At 31.9% G+C, this 21,441-nt stretch overlaps 3 protein-coding genes across 3 annotated transcripts; 1 reads left to right on the forward strand and 2 right to left on the reverse strand.

Annotated features, from left to right (window-relative positions):
* Window positions 1–3,886: 3,886 nt before the first annotated feature.
* Window positions 3,887–5,649, forward strand: LOC118051566 (auxin-responsive protein IAA33). Its single transcript, XM_035062228.2, has 2 exons — window positions 3,887–4,968; window positions 5,358–5,649. Exons 1-2 carry the CDS (start codon window positions 4,520–4,522, stop codon window positions 5,440–5,442), a joined length of 534 nt encoding a protein of 177 aa, XP_034918119.1. The 5' UTR covers window positions 3,887–4,519; the 3' UTR covers window positions 5,443–5,649.
* Window positions 5,650–9,145: 3,496 nt separating this feature from the next.
* Window positions 9,146–11,466, reverse strand: LOC118051565 (pentatricopeptide repeat-containing protein At1g59720, chloroplastic/mitochondrial). Its single transcript, XM_035062227.2, has one exon. The coding sequence runs from the start codon at window positions 11,300–11,302 to the stop codon at window positions 9,479–9,481; it is 1,824 nt and encodes a 607-aa protein (XP_034918118.1). The 5' UTR covers window positions 11,303–11,466; the 3' UTR covers window positions 9,146–9,478.
* Window positions 11,467–13,346: 1,880 nt separating this feature from the next.
* On the reverse strand, window positions 13,347–18,566 carry LOC118051564 ((DL)-glycerol-3-phosphatase 2). Its single transcript, XM_035062226.2, has 6 exons — window positions 18,352–18,566; window positions 17,706–17,930; window positions 16,286–16,346; window positions 16,036–16,183; window positions 15,795–15,874; window positions 13,347–13,787 (listed from the first exon to the last, which is right to left on the reverse strand). The coding sequence occupies exons 1-6, from the start codon at window positions 18,431–18,433 to the stop codon at window positions 13,655–13,657; spliced, it is 729 nt and encodes a 242-aa protein (XP_034918117.1). The 5' UTR covers window positions 18,434–18,566; the 3' UTR covers window positions 13,347–13,654.
* Between the last annotated feature and the right edge of the window lie 2,875 nt (window positions 18,567–21,441).

Consider the following 21,441-nt stretch of genomic DNA (forward strand, 5'->3'; position numbering starts at 1 on the left):
GGTGTCTTATTATCCTTACATTGTTATGATCCATTCTCTCCAATTATGCTCTGTTTGAACCTTGGAGCCCTTTTGATAAAATTAATCTGCATAACCATAACATGAGTCATAAGATGATTTAGAAATTCAGAATGATATCAATCCAGATAATTTAAGGAGCTTGGAGTTAAATATTGTTGGCAATATTGGTGTTGGTATTGGTACTAGTAGTAATACTAATGTTTATAATATTGATGTTGGTACTAGTAGTAGTGGTAATAATCCTTTAAATGATAATAATTTTGATAATTGTTTTAGGAATAAAGAGAAAGATAAAAGCAATAAGGTTGTGTTTAGTTTACATGACACATCAACATATTGTTTGTTTTAGGTTTGTTAACTTTAAATTTTATGCACATAATTATATTATATTGTATTTTTAAGTTATTTAAACCATGCATGAATTTTTATTTGAATTATGTATTTTAAGGTGTTTGGACATTTGTATGGTTTATTTCACTTTTATTTTAATTGTTTTATAATATTATTTACTGCTTGACTGTAATTGTCAAAATAGAATTAGTTAAAATATTTTACTTATGATTTTATGATTTTACAATTCGAGTTTATATTGTATGTTCCATGTTGTGTCAAAAAATCATTTTTGACAATCTTACACGAGACCATTGAAGTGTGTAAAAAAGACATAATTGGAAGAAAAAAAAAGTATGGGAAAATAGAAATATATGGTTATGACATAAGGTTGTACATATAAAATTTAATCCAACATAACCTTAAAGAAACTGTTGATAATAGTAACAACTTTATCATGTATTGCAACTTTGTTTTTTCCTTTTGTTCCTTTTCCATTTGAGACGGGGGTTTGAATATTTTATATTAATTTTGATGAGTGAGATATTTTTTTATTTTTTAAATGTTTAATCATTTGTAGTCTACCATAAAATTATTTTCGAAGAATCACCTCACTTCTAATTAAATAACTTCAAATTTTTAATGTAAGATGATGGATCTATGAACTCATCTAATAACTTAAAATTTTAAATTGAAATGATTTTTTGACACTTAACTTTATTGAAATCAACAATTTATAAAAGTTTTATTTCTTAAGCTAAAAAGAGAGCATGCTTTTTGAATACTTGACCAACTTCCTCATAGGTGGTGTTTAATTATCATGAATGAAGGGTTTGGAATAAGATTGGGAAATTGGAATAGGAACAAAGAAATCAGAACGATAATTTAGTTTTAATATTATGTTTGGAATAGTGACAAGAATTTGAATTGGAAATTTAAGATTTTTAATATCTCATTTTTAAGATTAAAAGAAAGTGTGATTAAAATAATAATTTCATGAAAAGTGGTGGTAACAAAAATAATTAAGGTGATTATAATGATAATAAAGGATGCTGAGAAGAAATAGATGGCAGGATGGTTATGATATTATTGTTACTATTAAAAAAAAATGCCACCACCATGAGAAAAGATGGTGATGAAAAGGAAATGATGAGAATAGTAGAAGATGATCATAGTTGAGATATGATTGTGACAGAAATAATTAATAATGAATAATGAATAGAAATGATATTTGACTTCTCATTTCCCCCCATTAATTGAATATATTATAATGTATGATGTTGTTTTCGAATAAATAGGTTGATTTTTTTTTTGTACATAGATCGAATGACTTTTTATTATTTTTAACGTAGATGTCTAGATCAACTTGCGTATTCATCGACTAATTTTAGAGGCCCTGAAGTTAACGACCATGTAGATTTTCAATGCCCCCAAGGTTTCTAGATCTCAAACTAATGACTTCAAAATAATAAATTTAAGATCAAATTTATTAAACTATACCCCTTAAAATTAATGACTTTAAAACCTCTTATAAGTGACATGACTACGAAATATCAAGCACATATAATTCACTTACTATGGATATATCATCCAAATCAATGCATTAATCTTTTTATTTTATGAAACAATGCATTAGTTTTAATTGTTAAAAAAAAATTGTTTAAATAGAAATGAAAAGAAAAATGCCATTGACTTTTAGAATAAAGGCTGACATACAACACTATATATAAATTTTTTTTTTGTTAATAATTGTTTTTCAAAGTATTTTTTATTTAGAAATGTATTAAAATATATTTTTTAAAAAATTATTTTTAATATTAATACATTAAAATAATTTAAAAATAAAATAATTTTTTTTTTAAATTTACCCTTAAACTTTCGAAAGAGATGGTAAATGGCAAGAATTGTGATCTTACGAAAGCCCCTTGGCTCTTTTATTTCTCTAATCGAGTAAGGTTATGATTGTCTTTTGGTTGTGCAAGGGACCGAACTCATTTTAATAGAATTAAAAATAAAAGTGGCCAAAGGGACATTTGGAGTTCCCGACCACCTGAGAACCAAAGAAGCGATGCGTTCGCCGACCGCAGCGCGGTCGTTTACAGAGCCCATGCATTTCAATTTACTAGACACGTCACTCTCTCTCTCTCTCTCTCTCTCTCTCTCTCTCTATATATATATATATATATATATATATATATATATATATATATATATATTGATGAATTATTTACATGTAGCACTCCTTTTGAGCTCGCCTTTTCTTCACGCATTTAATAACCATCCCCATAAATATTATTTTTTAAATTTGCGATTGTGATCTATATAATATAATGCAAAAAATAAAAAATTGTGTGCAAATTTTTAGGACAAACCATCTTTTTCATTTGCAAGCAAACATCCTGATCTCCCTCTCGTTGCCATGCTAGCTAGAGCTAGCAATAGTTATAGCTGCTCACTAAATTATTGCCCCCACTAGAATTAATTTTTTTAATATTTAAATACATTCAGATCTTGTAAATACGTTTTTTTTTTAATAAAATTATATATAAGACGATTGAATTTATATAATTTGATTGATTTAACAAGTTTAAAAATATCTTAAATGACCAATAAAAATATAATTTAATTTTTAAAAAGAGCAAGATAATATTTTTTTAAGAATATTAAAATGATAACATGTTAAGATTGACTTGGATCAACTCAGGTTAACTTGTCAAATCTGCTACCAAGATTATAAAACCATGATAATCCTATAAAAAAAAAAATAATTTTTTTTTAATTAAACCTAATTCTTAAATAACCCAACATTGAAGGATAAATTTTAAAATAAAATTCAACTAAAAAATAAGTTGAATCAACTTGAGTTAACTTGTCAAATATAAATCATTAGACATAGATAACCATATAGAAAGCAAATCAAAATAAATTATGAAACTCAATTTTTAATTAACTTAATGTTAAAGGGTGAAATTAAAAAAAAAATCAATTAAAAAATAACATAAAATCCATCTGGATCAACTGACTAAACCTGTAATCCAGTTAATAAATTGTGATAATCTCATAAAATATAAACCAAAATAAATTATGAAATTTAATTTTCAATCAACTTAATATTAAAAAATAAAATTAAAAAAAATCATTTAAAAAAAACTTCAATCAACCGGCCTAATATGAAACTTGAGTCATAAAACAATAATAACCATATATAAAATAAATAAAAAATTATAAATTTTAATTTTCAATCAATTTAATTTTAAATTAAAAAAAAAACCTAAATTTAATATTTATTACTACACTGAAAGTCCAAACCTTTTAATATTTATTGCTGGAAAGTCCAACCCTTAAAAAAAAAAAAAAAAGAGGATCAAACTGTAAAAGAACTTGCTTCTTCAATTTTTATTGCTACACCGAAAAGTCCAACCCTTTTATTACATGTTAATAATTCTCTTTCTTTGTCTCTTACACACTCTTAATATATAGATATTTCTTTTTTTTGGGTAAACTATTTTGCTTATATAACAAATCAGATCAGAGACGTGAAGAACAGGGCAGAAAGATCTGGGGTCCTTGTGTAGTCAGGGAGGGAAGAACTAGCCAAGCTAGGAGATGCAAGGGAAGAACGAGTTATAGATTCATAGTTCACAAAGAGACCATAAATTTAGAAAAGAAACAAAAATCAAGTTAAGCCTCTCTTACCTTACCTTACCTTGCCAGCGTTTGAGCTCGCTCTCTCTCTCTCTCTCTCAGCCTCTTACCTTACCTTACCTTACCTGCGTTTGAGCTCTCTCTCTCTCTCTCTCTCTCGTTAAGCCCCTCTTACCTTACCTTACCAGCGTTTGAGCTCTCTCTCTCTCTCTCGTTAAGCCTCTTACCTTACCTTACCAGCGTTTGAGCTCTCTCTCTCTCTCTCTCTCATTTATTTATATATATTCACCATAGGTTCACTGTTCACAGCTCTCTCTCTCCCCTACTCTCTTTCTCAAACCCTCCATGGACTCCAACTTGTTTTTCAGTGTATTTATTACTCAATAACACGCACGCACGCTCTCTCTCCCTCTTGCATAAATCCCACGAAGGACCATTTTTGCTGTATCTCTTCAAAGAGATCACAAACACTTTTCCATAATTCCCACCCAAGAGAGAGATCAAGCAAGAGGAAAAAATTAGCATGAACGGTAGTTTTGATTCTCAAAAAAGAGAAGACTCCTTGAAAGGAAGATGGCAAGAGATTAGAGGAGTCCCAAACATGAGCCAGTACAGTAACCGACCAACTTCTTCTGTACCCAACTTCATGGCTAAGCCTATAACCTTCCCTGGCTTTGAAGATGACGATGTTGTTTCCACCATGATCCCCCCGGTGACAGTTGTTCTCGAGGGCCGTTCGATCTGCCAGAGAATTAGCCTTCACAAGCATGAAAGCTATCATAGCCTTGCCAAGGCTCTAAGGCAGATGTTTGTTGATACCGGAGCTGGCAGCGATTCAGGACTGAACACGTCATCAGCATCAGATAGTGTTAGTGATCATGATCTTGATCTTTCAAATGCGATTCCTGGCCATCTCATTGCCTATGAAGACATTGAAAATGATCTCCTTCTTGCCGGTGACCTTAACTGGAAGTACGTATACGCTATCATTTGGACTCGTTATATTTCCATGTTTTGATATCATTGACTAAATGTAGGAGTGTATCATTCATTTTTAGCATGAAACTCGAGTTCTCTTCCAATCCAACACCATCCAATTAATTTCTGTTTAAAATCCAGGTAGATTTAGACTCAATTATAGGGTAATAAATAGATCTGTTGACATGTCAATTAGTAGATCAATATATACTAAATCGATATATTATATGATCCCATGATGATTGATGTAATTATTCGTTAATTATCAAGTCATAGCTAGTATGCAGACCCAATAACATGTATTGGTGTTATTTTCTTATTCTTTTGATGATCTCCGGTTATTGCCGGTGACCTAGCTAATTTTCTTCTCTCGGTGTGAACAGAGATTTTGTGCGTGTGGCCAAGAGGATTAGGATACTGCCGGCAAAGGGGAATTCAAGGAAGGCAACAGGAGGGACGGCTGTGTGACGACTGCATTGATCAAGGTGTAAGAAGCCATTGATCGGAGGTTATATATACGTACAATTTAATATTAAAAAACTGGTTTTTATGTGTTTTTATATGGAAAAGATGGTGGCGATTAAGCTAGATTTCTTGTGAAGGACACGACGTCGTTTTTTCCATGTGTGAAGGACCTCGTTTCCTTCTTTGAATGAAAGAACTTTAATTTCCCGATTTCGGTAGTTGTAGCCGCATGCAGTCAGGAAGGTCGGTCCACGTTCGCTTTAGTAATTAGTTGGGCTATCTAGTCAGAAACTAATAACATGTACCATACGTATACGTACGCACGTGCCCATATGAACCATAAGATTATCAAATCGTTTCACGTATACATGATTCATTATTTCTCATGAATATATCTTTATCTTAATCTAATTAATTGACAGCTTATAAATTTAAAACAAGCTCTTTGTCCTTTTTGATCGAGACTATTAGTCATACATTTCATCACTATACTATATATTACGTTGAATTTTAGAATAAATTTATGTATTTATTCAAATAATTAAGTTATTTATTTAAGAAATCTAAATAGAATTTTTAGAAAAAATACAACTCGGTCATAAGTAATTTTCAATATTAGACTATTATTCTTCTATGTAAAGGTTTTTATTAGTCTACTAGTTAGTTCTGAACTCCTGTTAATATTATTATGCAATGTATCTATATAAGAAATAATAGGTGCATTTTATAATAATAACTTGCTCAAATATTACATGAAATGCCTTGTTGGATAGTTGTATACAATTATTAACTACTATAAATAATACAACACATAGAATATTTACGTATTTATTGAATATTTTTTTTATTAACGTGGGTATTTGAATTAGCTTATATATACCTTAACTAATCTCACAGGTTCTGAAGTTAACGAACATGTAAGTTATTAGTGGTCATCATATTAGCAACCACATACTTGAACCTAAACCATTACATGAGAATAAATTTCTTATTGGTCTCAAGCTCTTATTATTAAATCACCTAATATATAGTTGCATTTGTTTTTTATTTTTTTTTTGTTGAAATTGCATTTGTTGAATATTATACAATGAGATACGGGCTGCATAGCCAAATACTCCTAATTATTAACACAAGATGAGGCTAGCTAGGTTAGAAGCGTAAAATCCACGGAAATCACGTCGAGTAATATAGTTGATGGTTTATTGTACCACCACAATAAATTATTTGGCGCATAAGGTACACTAGGATTAGTTTGTGGTAAAAAAGAAATTGCAATCCAAGTTTTTGGTCACTGCGCCTTCATTTTTTTAGTTTATTTTTTTGAGATTCCGGTCTCAACACATCGCTATTGTGGCAGCGGTGTATCGCGGCCAAATTCGGTAGCAATGATGTGTTGCATGTGTTTTTTTTTTTTTTTTTTAACACAATTATTTCGTTCACAACACTATTGCAAATGCACGTTGTGGCAGAATTTTGTTGTGATCCTGAATAATATTTCGGTGATAATTCTCCTTTATTTATTTTGTTTGTTGTGTTATGTCTTTATTCGTTTTTTGATTTTTTTTTTTTTCATTTTAAGAAGCATCACTCTTCATTTATAACCGATTCCACAATTTATAATCTATAGAGTTTATGTTAGAATCTCAAAAAAACAAATACAAAAAGAATAAAATCATTTTTGATTAGTAGTTAAGGCAACTCAGAACCTGCTTCACTTGTCCCTCATTTGCTCCAGCAAATAGGAGCATATCATCTGCAAAAAACAGGTGCCAGATACGAGGTCCCAATTTGCTGATGTTAAATGGCTTCCAATCTCCTGAATCCACTGCCTTGAGAATTAAATGTGAGATTCTCTCCAGGCATGGCACAAAAATACAGGCTTCACAAAAAATTAGAATGGAATTTAGCTATAAGGGTTTTATACCTTTTGTTTTCTTTTTTACAGAGTATCTTTATATGTTCACCTATATACGGGAATTTCAAAAAAATAAAAAAACTAGAAATTTTTAATTGAAGGGTTAAATTAAAAATAAAAATAACTTTAAAAAAAAAACAAGTCAAAAGAATAAGGATAAAATTAATAAAAATAATATAACATGAACCTTGATTGAATGATGAAATTGAAAATTAATAAAACTTTAATTAAAGGGCAAAGAAAAAAATTATAAATCAAAAGAATAGGAACTGAATTGAAAAAAAAAATGTATGACAATTTAAATTGAAAGACTTAATTGAAAACAAACAAAACTTTTATAAAAAGATTAAGAACAAAAAAAAAACCAAAAGAATAAGGACTAAGATTGAAATACCAAAAACAAATGGACAAATGTATATTTTTTCGAGTAAAAGATGAAAAAGAAGGAAAAAAAAAAAAGAAATGACCACCAACAGTCTACTATCACACACCATATCAATAAAAAAAGGACATGATAACTTTTCCAACTACATGATAGAAAAGTAGGTTTGACTACTGATATGTGTTGCATGCATCACCTATATGATGTAAACACCTATATGATCTAAACACCATCTACTCATCAACATGTAATAAGAACAAACAAACAATAATTTTGAATGAAAAATTAATTATTGAATGTAAAAAGATCAAAATACCCTCTATTTCAAAAAAAAAAAAAGTGTGTGAAAGGATAAAAATGACCTTAAGCGCATGCTTTTTTTTTTAAAGAAAAACATGTCTTTTTACTATATTATAAGAAATGAAAAGGCCAAAAAACCCTTGGCTAATAGATCTATTTTTTTTCACCTTAGAATAAATAAGTTATTTTACCATTTAAAAATTTTAAAAAAAATAAATATATCCTTTAACAATATTTTAATGATTGCCCTCAATACCAAGACTTTTATTTTTCCATTCAAAAATAAAATGATAATTTCTTGACATAAATGGATATCTCGTGCTCCAATGAAAAACTAGACTCTATACACACACACACAAGTACATGTGGTCCTTTCCTATCCTGATCCCTTGTTAGCCACTACAACTACACAGTAATTCATGGCTAGCTTTGTACCTTTTAACACATAATTTGGGTCCTTACAGTTCCAGCCATAACTCAAACATGTACCATAAATCTAGAAAACCAGACTACATACTTGCTTATGATAAAAATAAATAAAAGGAAACGTGTATTATTGTCCTTTTAAGTGTCGCAATGAGCTTTTTATTTTATAGAAGAAGTAGTTGCAAGAACGAAGAATATCCAAGCTAACATTTTAAATAATGTAAGCAGCCAGCGATCACCATGGGCTAAAACAACTTTAATTCTGAGTGCTTGGTGGGCTTAGAAGAAATCATAGGCTAAGTGATCGTGTGGATACAATTTGAGAGCTTTTTCTATGTAATCCAACAGAGAAATTAAAGTATTTTTCTAGTATTTGAAATAAATGATTTCCTTGTAGATTGGTAGTTTTTTCTATTTTGTAGGAGAAGAACTAGGTTCAAGATTTAGAGAAATTTTTGAAAAGCGTGATTATTTTTTAAAATATTTTTGTTTTGGAATATATTAAAATAATATTTTTTTTATTTTTAAAAAATTATTTTTAACAAAACATCAAAAAAATATTAATTTAAAGTAAAGAAAAAAATATAAAAATATAAATAAATAAAAAACCACCTTTAAAAATACAAAAATCAGGAATTTAGTATTGAAAGGGGAGTATTCATTGTTAGTTCTTTGACATGCCCTAATACACAATTTAAAGACAAGTTTCTTTCAAGCGTTTGAGCAATTTAAGTTCATAGTTTTCTTTGCAGCTCATGTGTTTATTTATCTTTGCATATAATTAGTGCAATAAATAATATCTGGCATCGGGTCACTTGCTGGAAACATTTTCTGCGGCATTCAATCCCTTTCTACAGGTCCCCAGCTGAACGAGAGTCACTCTTGTTGGCATAACAGACCTTTAAATTAATGTCCAAAAACTGAGATAATGTGTAAAAGTATAATCATACAACCACTTTCTGAAAGCTCCAACGAAGATGGACCTTGCATGAGCAGAGCAATGACTCTGAATACCATCACCAATAATCCATGCATGAACAGGAACCGTCTTTAAAGTGATGGAATCGAACGCGATCTCTCACAATAATCTCCACATTGAAGATTTCAGAAATTAATCCAGTGACCTTGTGGCAGTCATCACAGACCCGAAGGTTCTTGAAGATACGTATTGGCATTCCTGGTTTCAAGTTTAAAAGCCCAAAAGCAATGGCAAGTCTCTCGCTGTGCAGCCTAAGACTGTCTCGCTTGCTAGTGTTCAGCTCATCAACCATAGGTGCTTGCGAATAGTCAGGTTTATAACCTGTTGAATCTAACCTTTCTTCAACCACATTCAAAACCTGATATATTTCTTTAGTTTGAGGATGAGAGGTGTCCCCAGCAAAAAATTCGTGGGTAACACCATCTACCTCAATCAAGCTACAGCCAGGCTCCTTTAATATGCCATTGTTGGTCATCAATTTTCTGACCAAGCCAACATCATTCCACCTGCTAGCCGATGCATAGACTCTGGATAAGAGCACATAAACTCCACTAGAATCACCTTGTTCTGACTCAAGGATCTGCCTAGCTATGTTTTCACTTAGCTCAACGCTTGCATTTCTCTTGCAACAGGAATCAAGGAGACTCCTCCATATAACAACATCTGGTTTCATGGGCATGCTTGAAACCAATTCCAAAGCTTCATCAATCAAACCAGCACGGGCCAGGATATCGACTAGGCATCCGTAGTGTTCCAATTGAGGCTCTATCTTGTATTCGTTAACCATCATGTCGAAATACTTGCGGCCCTCATTAACCATGTACCTGTGGTTACACGCGCTCAAAACCCCAACAAACGTGATAGAATTCGGCACAAATCTCGATATCCTAATCATGCGTTCAAAACACTCCAACGCTAACTCACCTTTTCCATGCATGGCAAATCCTAAAATCATTGAATTCCACGAAGTTACATCGTGCTTTTGCATCCCCTCAAAGATCTGCGTAGCAATATCCAGCGACCCGCATTTGCAATACATATCCAACAAAGAATTGTTAACCAAAACATGATCTCTAGCTACAGAAACACCACAGTTTCTCAACAAAAAAGCATGAGCCCACATCCCCAGAGACAAAGCACACAGGCCAGCACAAGCATTTATAACACTCTGAATTGTATACCCATCTGGCTCAAAGAACTGCTGCTGAAACTGAACAAACAATTGCAAAGCAGTTTCAAACTCACCAAACAGAACAAACGCGTCAATCATAGCATTCCATGAAACCAAACTTCTCTGTGGCATTTTATCAAACACATTCTTTGCAGACTCCAAACTACCGCAGGAAGCATAGAAATGAATGAGGCTGTTATTTATATAAACATCAGATTGAAACCCAAGTTTTAACAAGTGGGCGTGTGCTTGTTTCCCTTCAAACAAAGCAAACAAATATGCGCAAGCCTTTAAAACGAAGGGGAAGGTGTGGTTATCGGGGAAGGGTGATGATCGCTGTAGCATGGTGTTATACAGCAAAATAGCTTCTCGTTTAAGATGAACGCTTTGGCTTTGTGCGCAGGCTCTGATAAGAATGTTCCACATAAATGAATTAGGGTTGTCAATATGATCGAACACTCGAAAGGCGTAGTTAAGATCATGGAGGGAAGAGAAATGGAGAATTCGACTGTAGAGAAAGAGAGTGGTTGGGTGGTTTGGCAAGGTGGAACGTAGAGAGAGAGCGTGGATTTGCTTGAGCTGTGACATGTCCTTGCATTCATTCAAATGCTGCAGAAGAAGGTTGCAATGACTGGCGGGCTTGGAGGTCACGATCTGAGGAGGTGGGCTTTGTATGACTCCCAGAACCATTTTCAATTCAATTATGTTCAGTTTTCGGCAGATTCAACTGCTAATAACAGTGTTGTCTTCTTGGTTTTAGCCCAGAGAGGGCAGGCCTCCATAAATGTATGGTTACTCTGGTTCGACTTGTGTGGATACGAGGTAGCGTTTGATTATATTCCTGACCCATAATGATAAAATAATAATTATTATAGTTTTAAAATTAAACTCAAAAGCCAATTCAGAATAAAGTTAGGAGGATAAATAGAAGTTAACTCAAGTAAACATAAAAATAAATAGATATTATGAAAGTTTTATAAAAAGGCTAGAAATTCCTTGATGTGATTGAGCATTAATCGTCAAATTTTTTCCTCTGTTGCATGTGTGCGTTTTGCATATCTTTTATATTTTTTTGTTTTGATTTTGTGTCCTGTCCATTTGCCTCAGCATGGTCTTTTGCTCTCTCCCTCCCCTATAGCTTGGGTATTGAGCTGACAATTTTCCCTCTCCAAACTGACAAAACAGACCCCCCCTTGCCGATGATGTCCACCACCAGCAATTGACCTAGCCATCCCTAACTTCTTCTCCCCCTTTTTCTCACAAAAAATCAGTGAATCCAGGCTTAATTTCATTTTTTTTTTCGATTTTAGTCGGAATTTGTTGGTTTTGAGGTGATTGGTTTAATTGTGCCAGCAAACATCGTTGATTTGGTTATGCATCTTTCTTCTTTAAAAAAAATGGTTATTGAAGCTAAATTTTTGGTTATTCTTACAAGCATGGATGGTAGGGGAAAGAGGATGGAACCTTACAGCTGGGGTCATGGTTTTAAGAACAAACTCGGTCCAATTCAAGGCTTGGATTCCGAGTTATGACCAAGTCATTGGGTCTTTATTGAGTCACTAAGTCGGCCGGGTCAATTTATTTTTTAAAAAAATTAAAACGATATCGTTTTAATAAAAAAAACAAAAAAAATAAATAAAAGGCAACGGATTTGAGGCCGAGTTCACCGGCTTTGGTCACCGAGTCACACCGGTTTTTTTTTTTTTTTTTTTTTTCTAGTCTGGTTTTAGCCCCAGTATTCAGCAGGGATCCTAGATTAACCTGCCGGGCCGAATCAGACCGATTTCAAAATTATGACCGGGGTCATTCTTAGGAGCTAGGTCTTTTACTTTTACTGCCAATGATGTTACTTTGTCTCTCCGTTCTTCCTTTTTTTTTAAAAAAAAAAAAAAAAAATCAAATTTCCAAATTGATGGGTTTTTTTTTTTTTTGTTCTTGTAGGCAAGGATGATGGAAGAAATATGAGGAATCTCAGATTATTGATGGGTTTTTAGAGGTTAATGATTATTCACAGTTGAAATAATTAGTGGACTTTTTTATTTTTCAGGGACAGGCTATAACGGAATGATGGATCCTTCTAGGATGATTTATCTTTCTGGGTATTATTCAATGTATAACTAATATGCTTATTGACATCTAAAAAGGATATGTTAATGTGAGAAAATATAGAACAATTGACTTTCCATTGATGCTTTGGTTTTAACCTTCCTTGAATTTTCTGTTTTTAAATTTTTTCTCTTATATTAATGCAGGTCTATGGTAAATTTGAGCTGAAATTTATGTGTATTAAAATAATTTAAAAATATTAATTAAAAAATAAATTTTTAAAAAATATTTTTAATATACAAAAACAACCAGGACCGAAGCTACAAAATATTGGCAGTTGTCCAGGCGCCATTCCAAGTAAAAGCTTGACCTTTTAAGCAGAATGCGATCCCTGCAACGCCTCTGAATGAACGTTTGGAACAGTACAGAACTGAGATACTATGCGAAATATAGAAAATATTGCACTTTGCCTAAATCAAATGCCGGTAAAGAAATAGTAGCAGAAAAATGATGTAAATCTCATCACCCTGATGCATGGCCATTTCAATTTTTTTATCATCTTTCGAATCAACAAGTCGCAGCTGACATTTTCCTTCACATTGGCACTGACAGAAGATTGCCAATAAAAATCACATCCAAAACTTTTCATCATTCTCTTTCTTGCCAACATATGTTTGACTCAGGAAAAAGAAAGAAAACACCAGGCAATTTGCATTTCAAAGAAACCCTAACCATTATGCTGCAAATTCAATCTGAATCATTTGTTACATGGGTCTCTAATAGTCTAGTAGATTTCTGTCCTTGCAACGATAGCAATATAATGAAAGATGAATATTACTTTCAAGATATATAGTATATGGGTAATCCTCAATGAGATTATGTTAAATGTTTGCCCGAAGAATAGGTGTCCTTTCATTAGACAAAAAGATCGAGGAGTCTTAAAAGGTAGCTTCTCTTTCATGGTACAGTAACCATGACGCAAATAAATTTGCACATTCAGCTTTCCACACCCTCAAAAGGAGGCAAGCCCCAGTAACTTGGGTTGAAATCCAACAGGGAACTTAAAACTTGATCTGCAGTTTCATGATGAGAGCTATCCAGCCTCGGATCTGGAACCATTACCGCAGACCTGAATGGTATGGCAACAAAATATATTATCAGCCATGCAACAATTTCAAATGTCAAAATTCCTAAATTGCATCATGTCAGATGCCTTTCACAACTATCGGGGACCTATGATCCTAAGATAATGTCATTCAACCAATTGCATTTTCCAAAAGAAAAAAAGGCACATCTTCCTGCAGGACACGTTATAACCAACAAAAGACACATGATGGGAGCTATTCTTTCTTTGCTTCCTCCCCTTCTCCAATCATATTGATCAGTTCATTATGAAGATACAAGCCTGTGAATTACAACTTGAAAGCCTTGACAACGGAGTTAATAGCATAGTCATTGGGCCTCCAGGTCAATCCAAAAGTCACCAGGTTAACCTGTAGGTCAATCGTGTGGTTATTTTTAACTAAAACAATGTTGTTTTGAAAAGGGAAAAAAAAAATCAATCATTGGAGTTGACTAGGCCAGGTCTCACTCGAGTCACGAGTTGACCTACTAGGTCACTTGGGTTTTGACTAGGTCAATGTCCATTTAGTTTGAAAGGAAACCCAACTCAGATTAAGCTCTGGGTTAACCTACTAGTACGGGTTGGATTTAATAACTTTAGTTAATAGAGAGGACCCCATGACTACATGAAAGTGGCCAACAAGTGTTCTCATGAATAGGCACCTAGCCTAAATTTAAGGACATGAATGGAAACGTGGGGTGATAAGGACATTGGAAAGCATGAGCCACTCCTCTTGTTTCTCAGATATAATAGGATCACCTAGCTGGCCTAAATTTCGAGTCGATAAAGTACACACTCCATTCCTTAAATTGTAATGTATAGAGTTGATATAATGAGACAGTTATCATATAGGAGTAGAAAATGTGTCTTGAGGAACAAAGCAGATTGCTGGGGTAATCACACTGATGGATGTTAAATAATATACCTAAATATAAGGGTAACTCAATCTCCTATATAAAATTATCAAATTGCATCCACTAGAAACTTGTTGAAAGGAAACCCTGAAACTATTAAATCTCCAAAATTCTCTCTAGATTTGAAGTCATATCCAAAAACCCCATGGCAATTTCAAGACCTGCATGCTTCTTGATATGGCATTTTCCTGCTTGGACTTTGAGTGAACTATAACCTCAACCCCAAAACTCCAAAAGAGAGCCACCAAATGGAGTTTTGCAGCTCTAGTCAGTAGGAGCAAGCAAGATGGAAATCCACAGATTATATACATCAACAATTCTAAAAATGAGCAGGCATGCTTCAAGAATTCTGATTGAGGAGAGGACCCAGGTGAATATTTGGAACAACGAGGATAACTGGACAAGACAAGCTTTGGTTCCTAACATGGAAGTGGGCAAGTATGTTGAATTCCCCACATATGGACAACAGCCATATCAAAGACAACAGAAGGTTAAACCTTCAACCCCCTCCTTTATGGAATATGAACATCCTAGCAACTATATTCACCACTAGAACTTAAAACATTGTATACAAGCTAGCTACCACCAAACAACCTTGTATACCTCAATTAACTAACAAAATATTGGATAAACAAAGGCAGGCTTGCTATTTTCCAATCCAACCTTCATAACTAAGATGTATTTAGTTTTCAGCACCAGTTGCAAAATCATGCTAAGCAAAATCTCAAATGTTTATATTTGTAAAACCTGATTCCATATCTCATTATTCAGTTCCGATACCTTGAGCCACATAGTAATCCTTGAAAATGAGTAAGGTGAATTATGCTGAACTTGAATTCTTGTATTTGGAACCAAGAAATTACCTCTGATAAGGCTGAATTATAGCAGAAGTACTCATCCAAGTACTTCCATTAGTTCAGTGTCATAGCTATAATCCCTTAAATATCTTTGGTTATAGCTCAAGTTTAAAACTGTCAGGTATATTAATTAACCAAAAAAATAAAAAAAAAACTGTGCAGTCAAGCAAGTAATATGAACGGCAACCAAAACTAGAAATATGTGACAAATGTTGAAAGAGATACACAAGCAATGCACTTACATCCCAGCAGTCTTGGCTGCAAGAACACCTGCAGGTGCATCTTCAAAAACAAGAATCTTCAATGGATCTACTGGGCCACCCTATCAATTTACAAATAATAATATGCTGTAGTGCACTGTTGATGTCAAAGTAAAAAAAAGCTAAAACAGTGAAAGATGAAATGAATCAACCAAAAACTCCTATCCCATCATATTTTACAGTTCATCAGTAACTAAAAAAGAAAAACCATCTACAAGAATACCTCGAATCTCCTGGCTGCAGCTAGAAATACATCTGGTGATGGTTTGCCTTTTTTAACTTCTGGATCATCTCCAAGAACAATATGATGCATCAATGAGAAAAGCTCACCATGTCTTTGTGTTTTCAAACCAAAATGGCGCTTGTGAGAGCTGAAAAATACATCCTGTTAACTACTTCTCAAATTTTAAGGCATATCATTCACAAAAAAATCTAAAAAAAAAATCTATGGGAAATAAATAAATAAACCATACCCAGTTGCCACGGCAATCGGTATTCCTTTTGCATGGAGATGTCTGATCAAACGGCTTGCCCCTACAATAAAAAAGGATTCATGGGAAAATTCTTCTCGCAATTGATCTTACATTACAAGAAAGCAAGAGATTATGCACTAAAACTTCTAAAGTCCCATTTTACATTAATTTATAAGAGTATCTCAAGTCCAAACGAGGTCAAACAACATTGAAAACCTCACAGGATGATTAAAAATAAAATTTTGAGGGAGAAAACACTACTTTGGCCTTTTATGAGTTGTTTTACATGTTCCCTTATAGTTTCCACATGACAAGAGAGTAGCCAACGAACTTCTCCTCTTTCTCACTTTCTCAAATGGAGTGTTCCAAGGGGAAAAAAGCCTTCCTCAAAGAGATTCCTATGAAAATTATGAAGCGTAACACCTTGCATTCAAGTATAGTCCTTTCTTACTCTCTTTCACCAAGACAGAGAAAACGTTGGGATGAGCTTTAAAAAGCTCCTCAGATATTTATGCCATCCCATTTTGAGGCAGAAAGTTCAGTTAAACCATCTCCACAGAACTTGATCCAACTATCCCCAACATTCATGCGCTTTCAATTACCAAGAGAATCATGAGTTTGGTCAAAGAGGATTTGTGTTGATACTTAAATCTTAATGGTTCAAAAGTAATTATGCAATGCAAAGGTAGACTCAGGCCTCACGTATTCATGTCTTGACCTTTCTGCTCTATTTTTTCTCATCCAGGGGATGCAAATTCTCATTTGAAAATAATACAACAGGAAAGTACATGCTCATTAAAAGAAAAAGGATAGGTTTCCTGATTAGTTTGAGGATGAGTGGCATGGAGAGGAGCAATTGAAAGAACTATATCCTGATTACTTTCAGATAACAGAACAAATCAACTGGAGCGCTACAATCCATACTTCATAGATGGTTTATTGTATGGTTAAATGGTTTAGGTTTAGCTGATCACAAGATTGTGTTGAAGATTTACTAGTAGAACACTTGGTTCCTGGTCCTTTTTTAATGCATTACAGGTTATTGGAGGCTTAGAACAGAAAAATTTTCCTGAAGAAGTGAATGTTAGGAGTGCCAATGAAAGCATCCTTTTTTGTGTGGAAACCAGACAGAAAACATGTCTTTAATTCACATCACCAAAAACCAGTTCCAGTTAGAGTGAGTTAATAACAGCTTCTTTTTTTCATTTCCTATAACATAAGGCTAAAAAGAAAAGAATTGCATAGAATGCAATTCTTAGAAAATAAAAAGAAAGAAATGCACTGATCCTAGCTTTTGGGGTCCTTTTTTTGTTTTTCTTATTGAGGATAGCTAATGAAAAATCATCAATATACTAACAAAATTAAACAGGGAAAGAATCCAGTCTAGGTCATGCAAAATAATTTTTGCAATAAAGAAAACCTGGCATCAGGTCACTTGTTGGAAATAGGTTTTGCAGCATGGCCTCCCTTTCCACAAGAAAGTCTTCAGCTGAAAGAGAGTCACTAATCCCAGTCTCCTCGACAAAGATCCGGGCTGATTCTATAGCCTTCTTCCCCATCATTTTTGCCTTGAGAGACCAATCAAAAGCTTTATTGTATCTAGCAAGAATGATTTCTTGAACTTCAGTATAGAATTTCTCCGTATCTGCAGCGCAGTGAAGTTGAAAGAAAACCCATGAAATATATAGGCTTATTTTATTTCCAATGGAATCAATGCAGTTATACAGCATTCTCGATCCCACAAACATTTTAAAATAACACCACCATTTTAGACACTATAAGCCACCTTTCTCTAGCAGAAGTGAGAAAACCGGCAGCAAACCATTAACACTTGAATGGACCAAAGTTATCCTCTTCACGAGGAAGGATCAAACTTGCTAGTGTGACATGGGATTTCAGAGAAACTTTTTGTCTCATAAATATTCACGTTGATTCAACTAAGAATTGAAAAAACAGACTCCAAGATCTATCTATCTATCTATCTATTTACCTATATGCAGTAGGAAAATATAAAATAAAATAAATGGAGTTTCAGCAAATGAAGTCTACATGTCAGATTAAATTACCGAGTAAAAGACCATCCATGTCGAAGATGACGTGAGTGATGGGTCCTTTTTCGCCAGAAACAGGAGCGGAAGGATTGGCCATTTGCAAATGGAGGAGGGACTTGCTGGTTGAGGGATTTGAAGGCGAAGCAGCTTAATTGCTTGGATGCCTCGAGTGGAAGGGACGCTATGAGAGGAGTCCAGGGACATCACCGACATTTTATTCGTTGACTGGTTTTCTAATTTCCAGTCTAAAATTCACTCTTATAGAATATTTTTTTAAAAAAAAAACATCGACTCTTTAGTCTTTAGAGATAATACTGATATCTTGAAGAGAAATATTATCTCTGCTTGCAAAAAAAAAAATATTTGAGAGTATAATTATAATTATTTTTTTAAAATATTTTTTATTTAAAAATATATTAATATAATATTTTTTTTATTTTTAAAACATTATTTTTAATATTAACACATTAAAATAATAAAAAACACTGAAACAATATTAATTTAAAATAAAAATAAAAAAAATTAAAATATACTTTTAAAAAATAAAAATAAACAAGGCAAATCCACGAAAATCTTGTTATTTAATTCGGTAGGATTTTATTTTATTTTTTTCTTGAGATAATTGCCAAAACCCTTTTGTAAAATAATTTTTCATCCAAAAACCATTTAAAAAATTTACTCCTCGACCCATTTGAAGATTTTTGAGACGGAAAACTTTATTTTGATACTTTACATGTGCAAGAATAGTTAATAGATTTTATGTGGAATATATTTTATTCTTGTAGGATTATACCTTTAATACATATTGTGATTGCAATTTATATTATGTATATAATTGTAGTTTTTTATCAATATAAATTTTATACACCAAAACTAAATGGCTCTTTTACCGAGTTATATTTATATATAATGCTAAAATATTTAACTTTGTACCATTTTAAATATGAACAATAATTTAATATTTTTTTTTATGAACCCCTTGCTTAGATTTTAACTAGTTACCTGACCCCCACGATGCTGCAGGTTATTTTTTTGCATAAAAAATATATAAAAAAAACTAAGATTTAAAAATCTTAGGTTTTTTTGCAAAGCTATATTCAAGAATCTTAGATTTGGCTATAACGTATGACCTAAAAGTAATATTTATAATAACATTAAACTTTAATAACCCAAGTTTAAGCGAGCATGGCTGCAACACCGGACCCAAGAATATTGGATGTAGGTCTGGTTATAAAGTTGTATCATAAAATTATGATAATTAAATAGATTAATTAAAAAAAACAAAAAAAAAAATCAACAGGAAAAAAAAAATAATAAAGAAAAAGAAAAAAACTTTGAATTAATTGGGTTAACCCTTTAAACTAGGTTATCTCGTAAAACCTGGGATTCACGTCATGAAAGTTTGATGACTAAATAGAAAAAAAAATGACGGGTTTACCCATAATTAATCGAGCTAACCTATCAAACCAAGTTAACATGTTAAACCCGGGATACGTGTCATGAAAGTTTGATAATTAAATAGAAAGAAAATTAACTTTAACAAACTAAACTAAATGAAAAAAACAATTAAAAAAAATCCAAGTTAACTCGTTAAATCAAATTAACCCATCAAACCCAGGATCCGTATCAAGAAAATCTAATAACTAAATAAAAAAAATTAACATTAACAAACTAAATCAAACAAAAAAAATTCATTAAAAAAACAATAAATAAATAACAATAATATAATATAATAATTATAATAATATAATATATTAATAAGTAAATATATTAAAGATGGGAAAGTAAAAGGAAAACTACAGTAATTTTCCCACACCTTTTAGGGTATTACTTAACAATATATACACTTGCATTACGGGGTTAATGTTTTTGTGTAAAAAATAATGTTTATTTATCATAATTCCATAAAGAATTAAGAAAACTTTGTGATTCAAATCATAGTCTTGTTGGGGTTAAATAAGTTAATTTTATATTAATTAAATAAATAAAAAACAATAATAGTAAATGATCCAAATAAAAAAAAATACAAAAGCAATGATGATAGACTAGAAAGAAAACCTTTTTCTTAAGGAACAACAATGTAACTTAATTCTTAATCAATTAAATATTATTCAGAACTTACCTAAATTAATTTAACAAACTTGTAATTTGAGCAACAAAAATTAAGTTAACCCGAATTAATTCTGTTAAACATGCAACTCGTATCATGAGATTATAATAACCCAATAAAAAAATTGAAGAAAGTCGTAAAGCCTGTTTTTTTTTTTAAAAAAAAAAAAACAATGTTGAATGATGAAATTATGTGTGTGCGTGTGTGTCAACTTGCATTAATTTTTCAAACTTATGACAAAGGTCATTAGACGATAAGCACCCTATCTGAAAAAAAAAAAATTATGAAATTCAATTCTCAGTTAATCAAATATTGAATGATACAATTGAAAAAAAAATTAATTATAAAAAAGGATCCAAAATAAAAAATAGCAATTAAAATAATAAGGATCAAAATTAAAATAAAAAATAAATTAGATGACAACTATAATTTTTTTTATTAAAGGGTAGAATTGAAAAGAAAAATCAATTTAACAAAAAATTTAAAAAAACCAATTAAAAAAGAGGATCAAATTAGAAAAAGAAATAACATATCATAAATTAAGATCAAATGATGAAATTAAAAACAAATTAAAATTTTACAAAAGCCCTAATAATTAAAAAAAAAAAAACAAGAACCAAAGTTGAAACCTCAACAAATAAGACAACTCTGAAATTTTAAATGGTAAACGTTAATTTCAAAGGGAGGAAAGATAAAAAAAAAAAAAAAAACACTACTGGCAACAAATTACCTTATCAGGAAAAAGATGTTGTAAGGATTATAATAACACAATAAAAACAAGTTTTTGGTCGCCGAGAGATGTCGCACATGTCACTAGAAGACAACGGGCACCTCTTAAAGTTGGCGTCTAGGTGTACATGCCATTTATTTTTTATTTTTTAATTATATTTTATATTTATTAAAATATTAAATTACTCTCTCATTCAACCTGGTTATAACTAAAAAATCAAGGTTAAAATACAAAAAAGTCTTTGAATGTCAGTTTTAATAAAATG

This window comes from Populus alba, chromosome 18, assembly GCF_005239225.2.
Source record: "Populus alba chromosome 18, ASM523922v2, whole genome shotgun sequence".
In the NCBI taxonomy this organism is placed as follows: Eukaryota; Viridiplantae; Streptophyta; class Magnoliopsida; order Malpighiales; family Salicaceae; genus Populus; species Populus alba.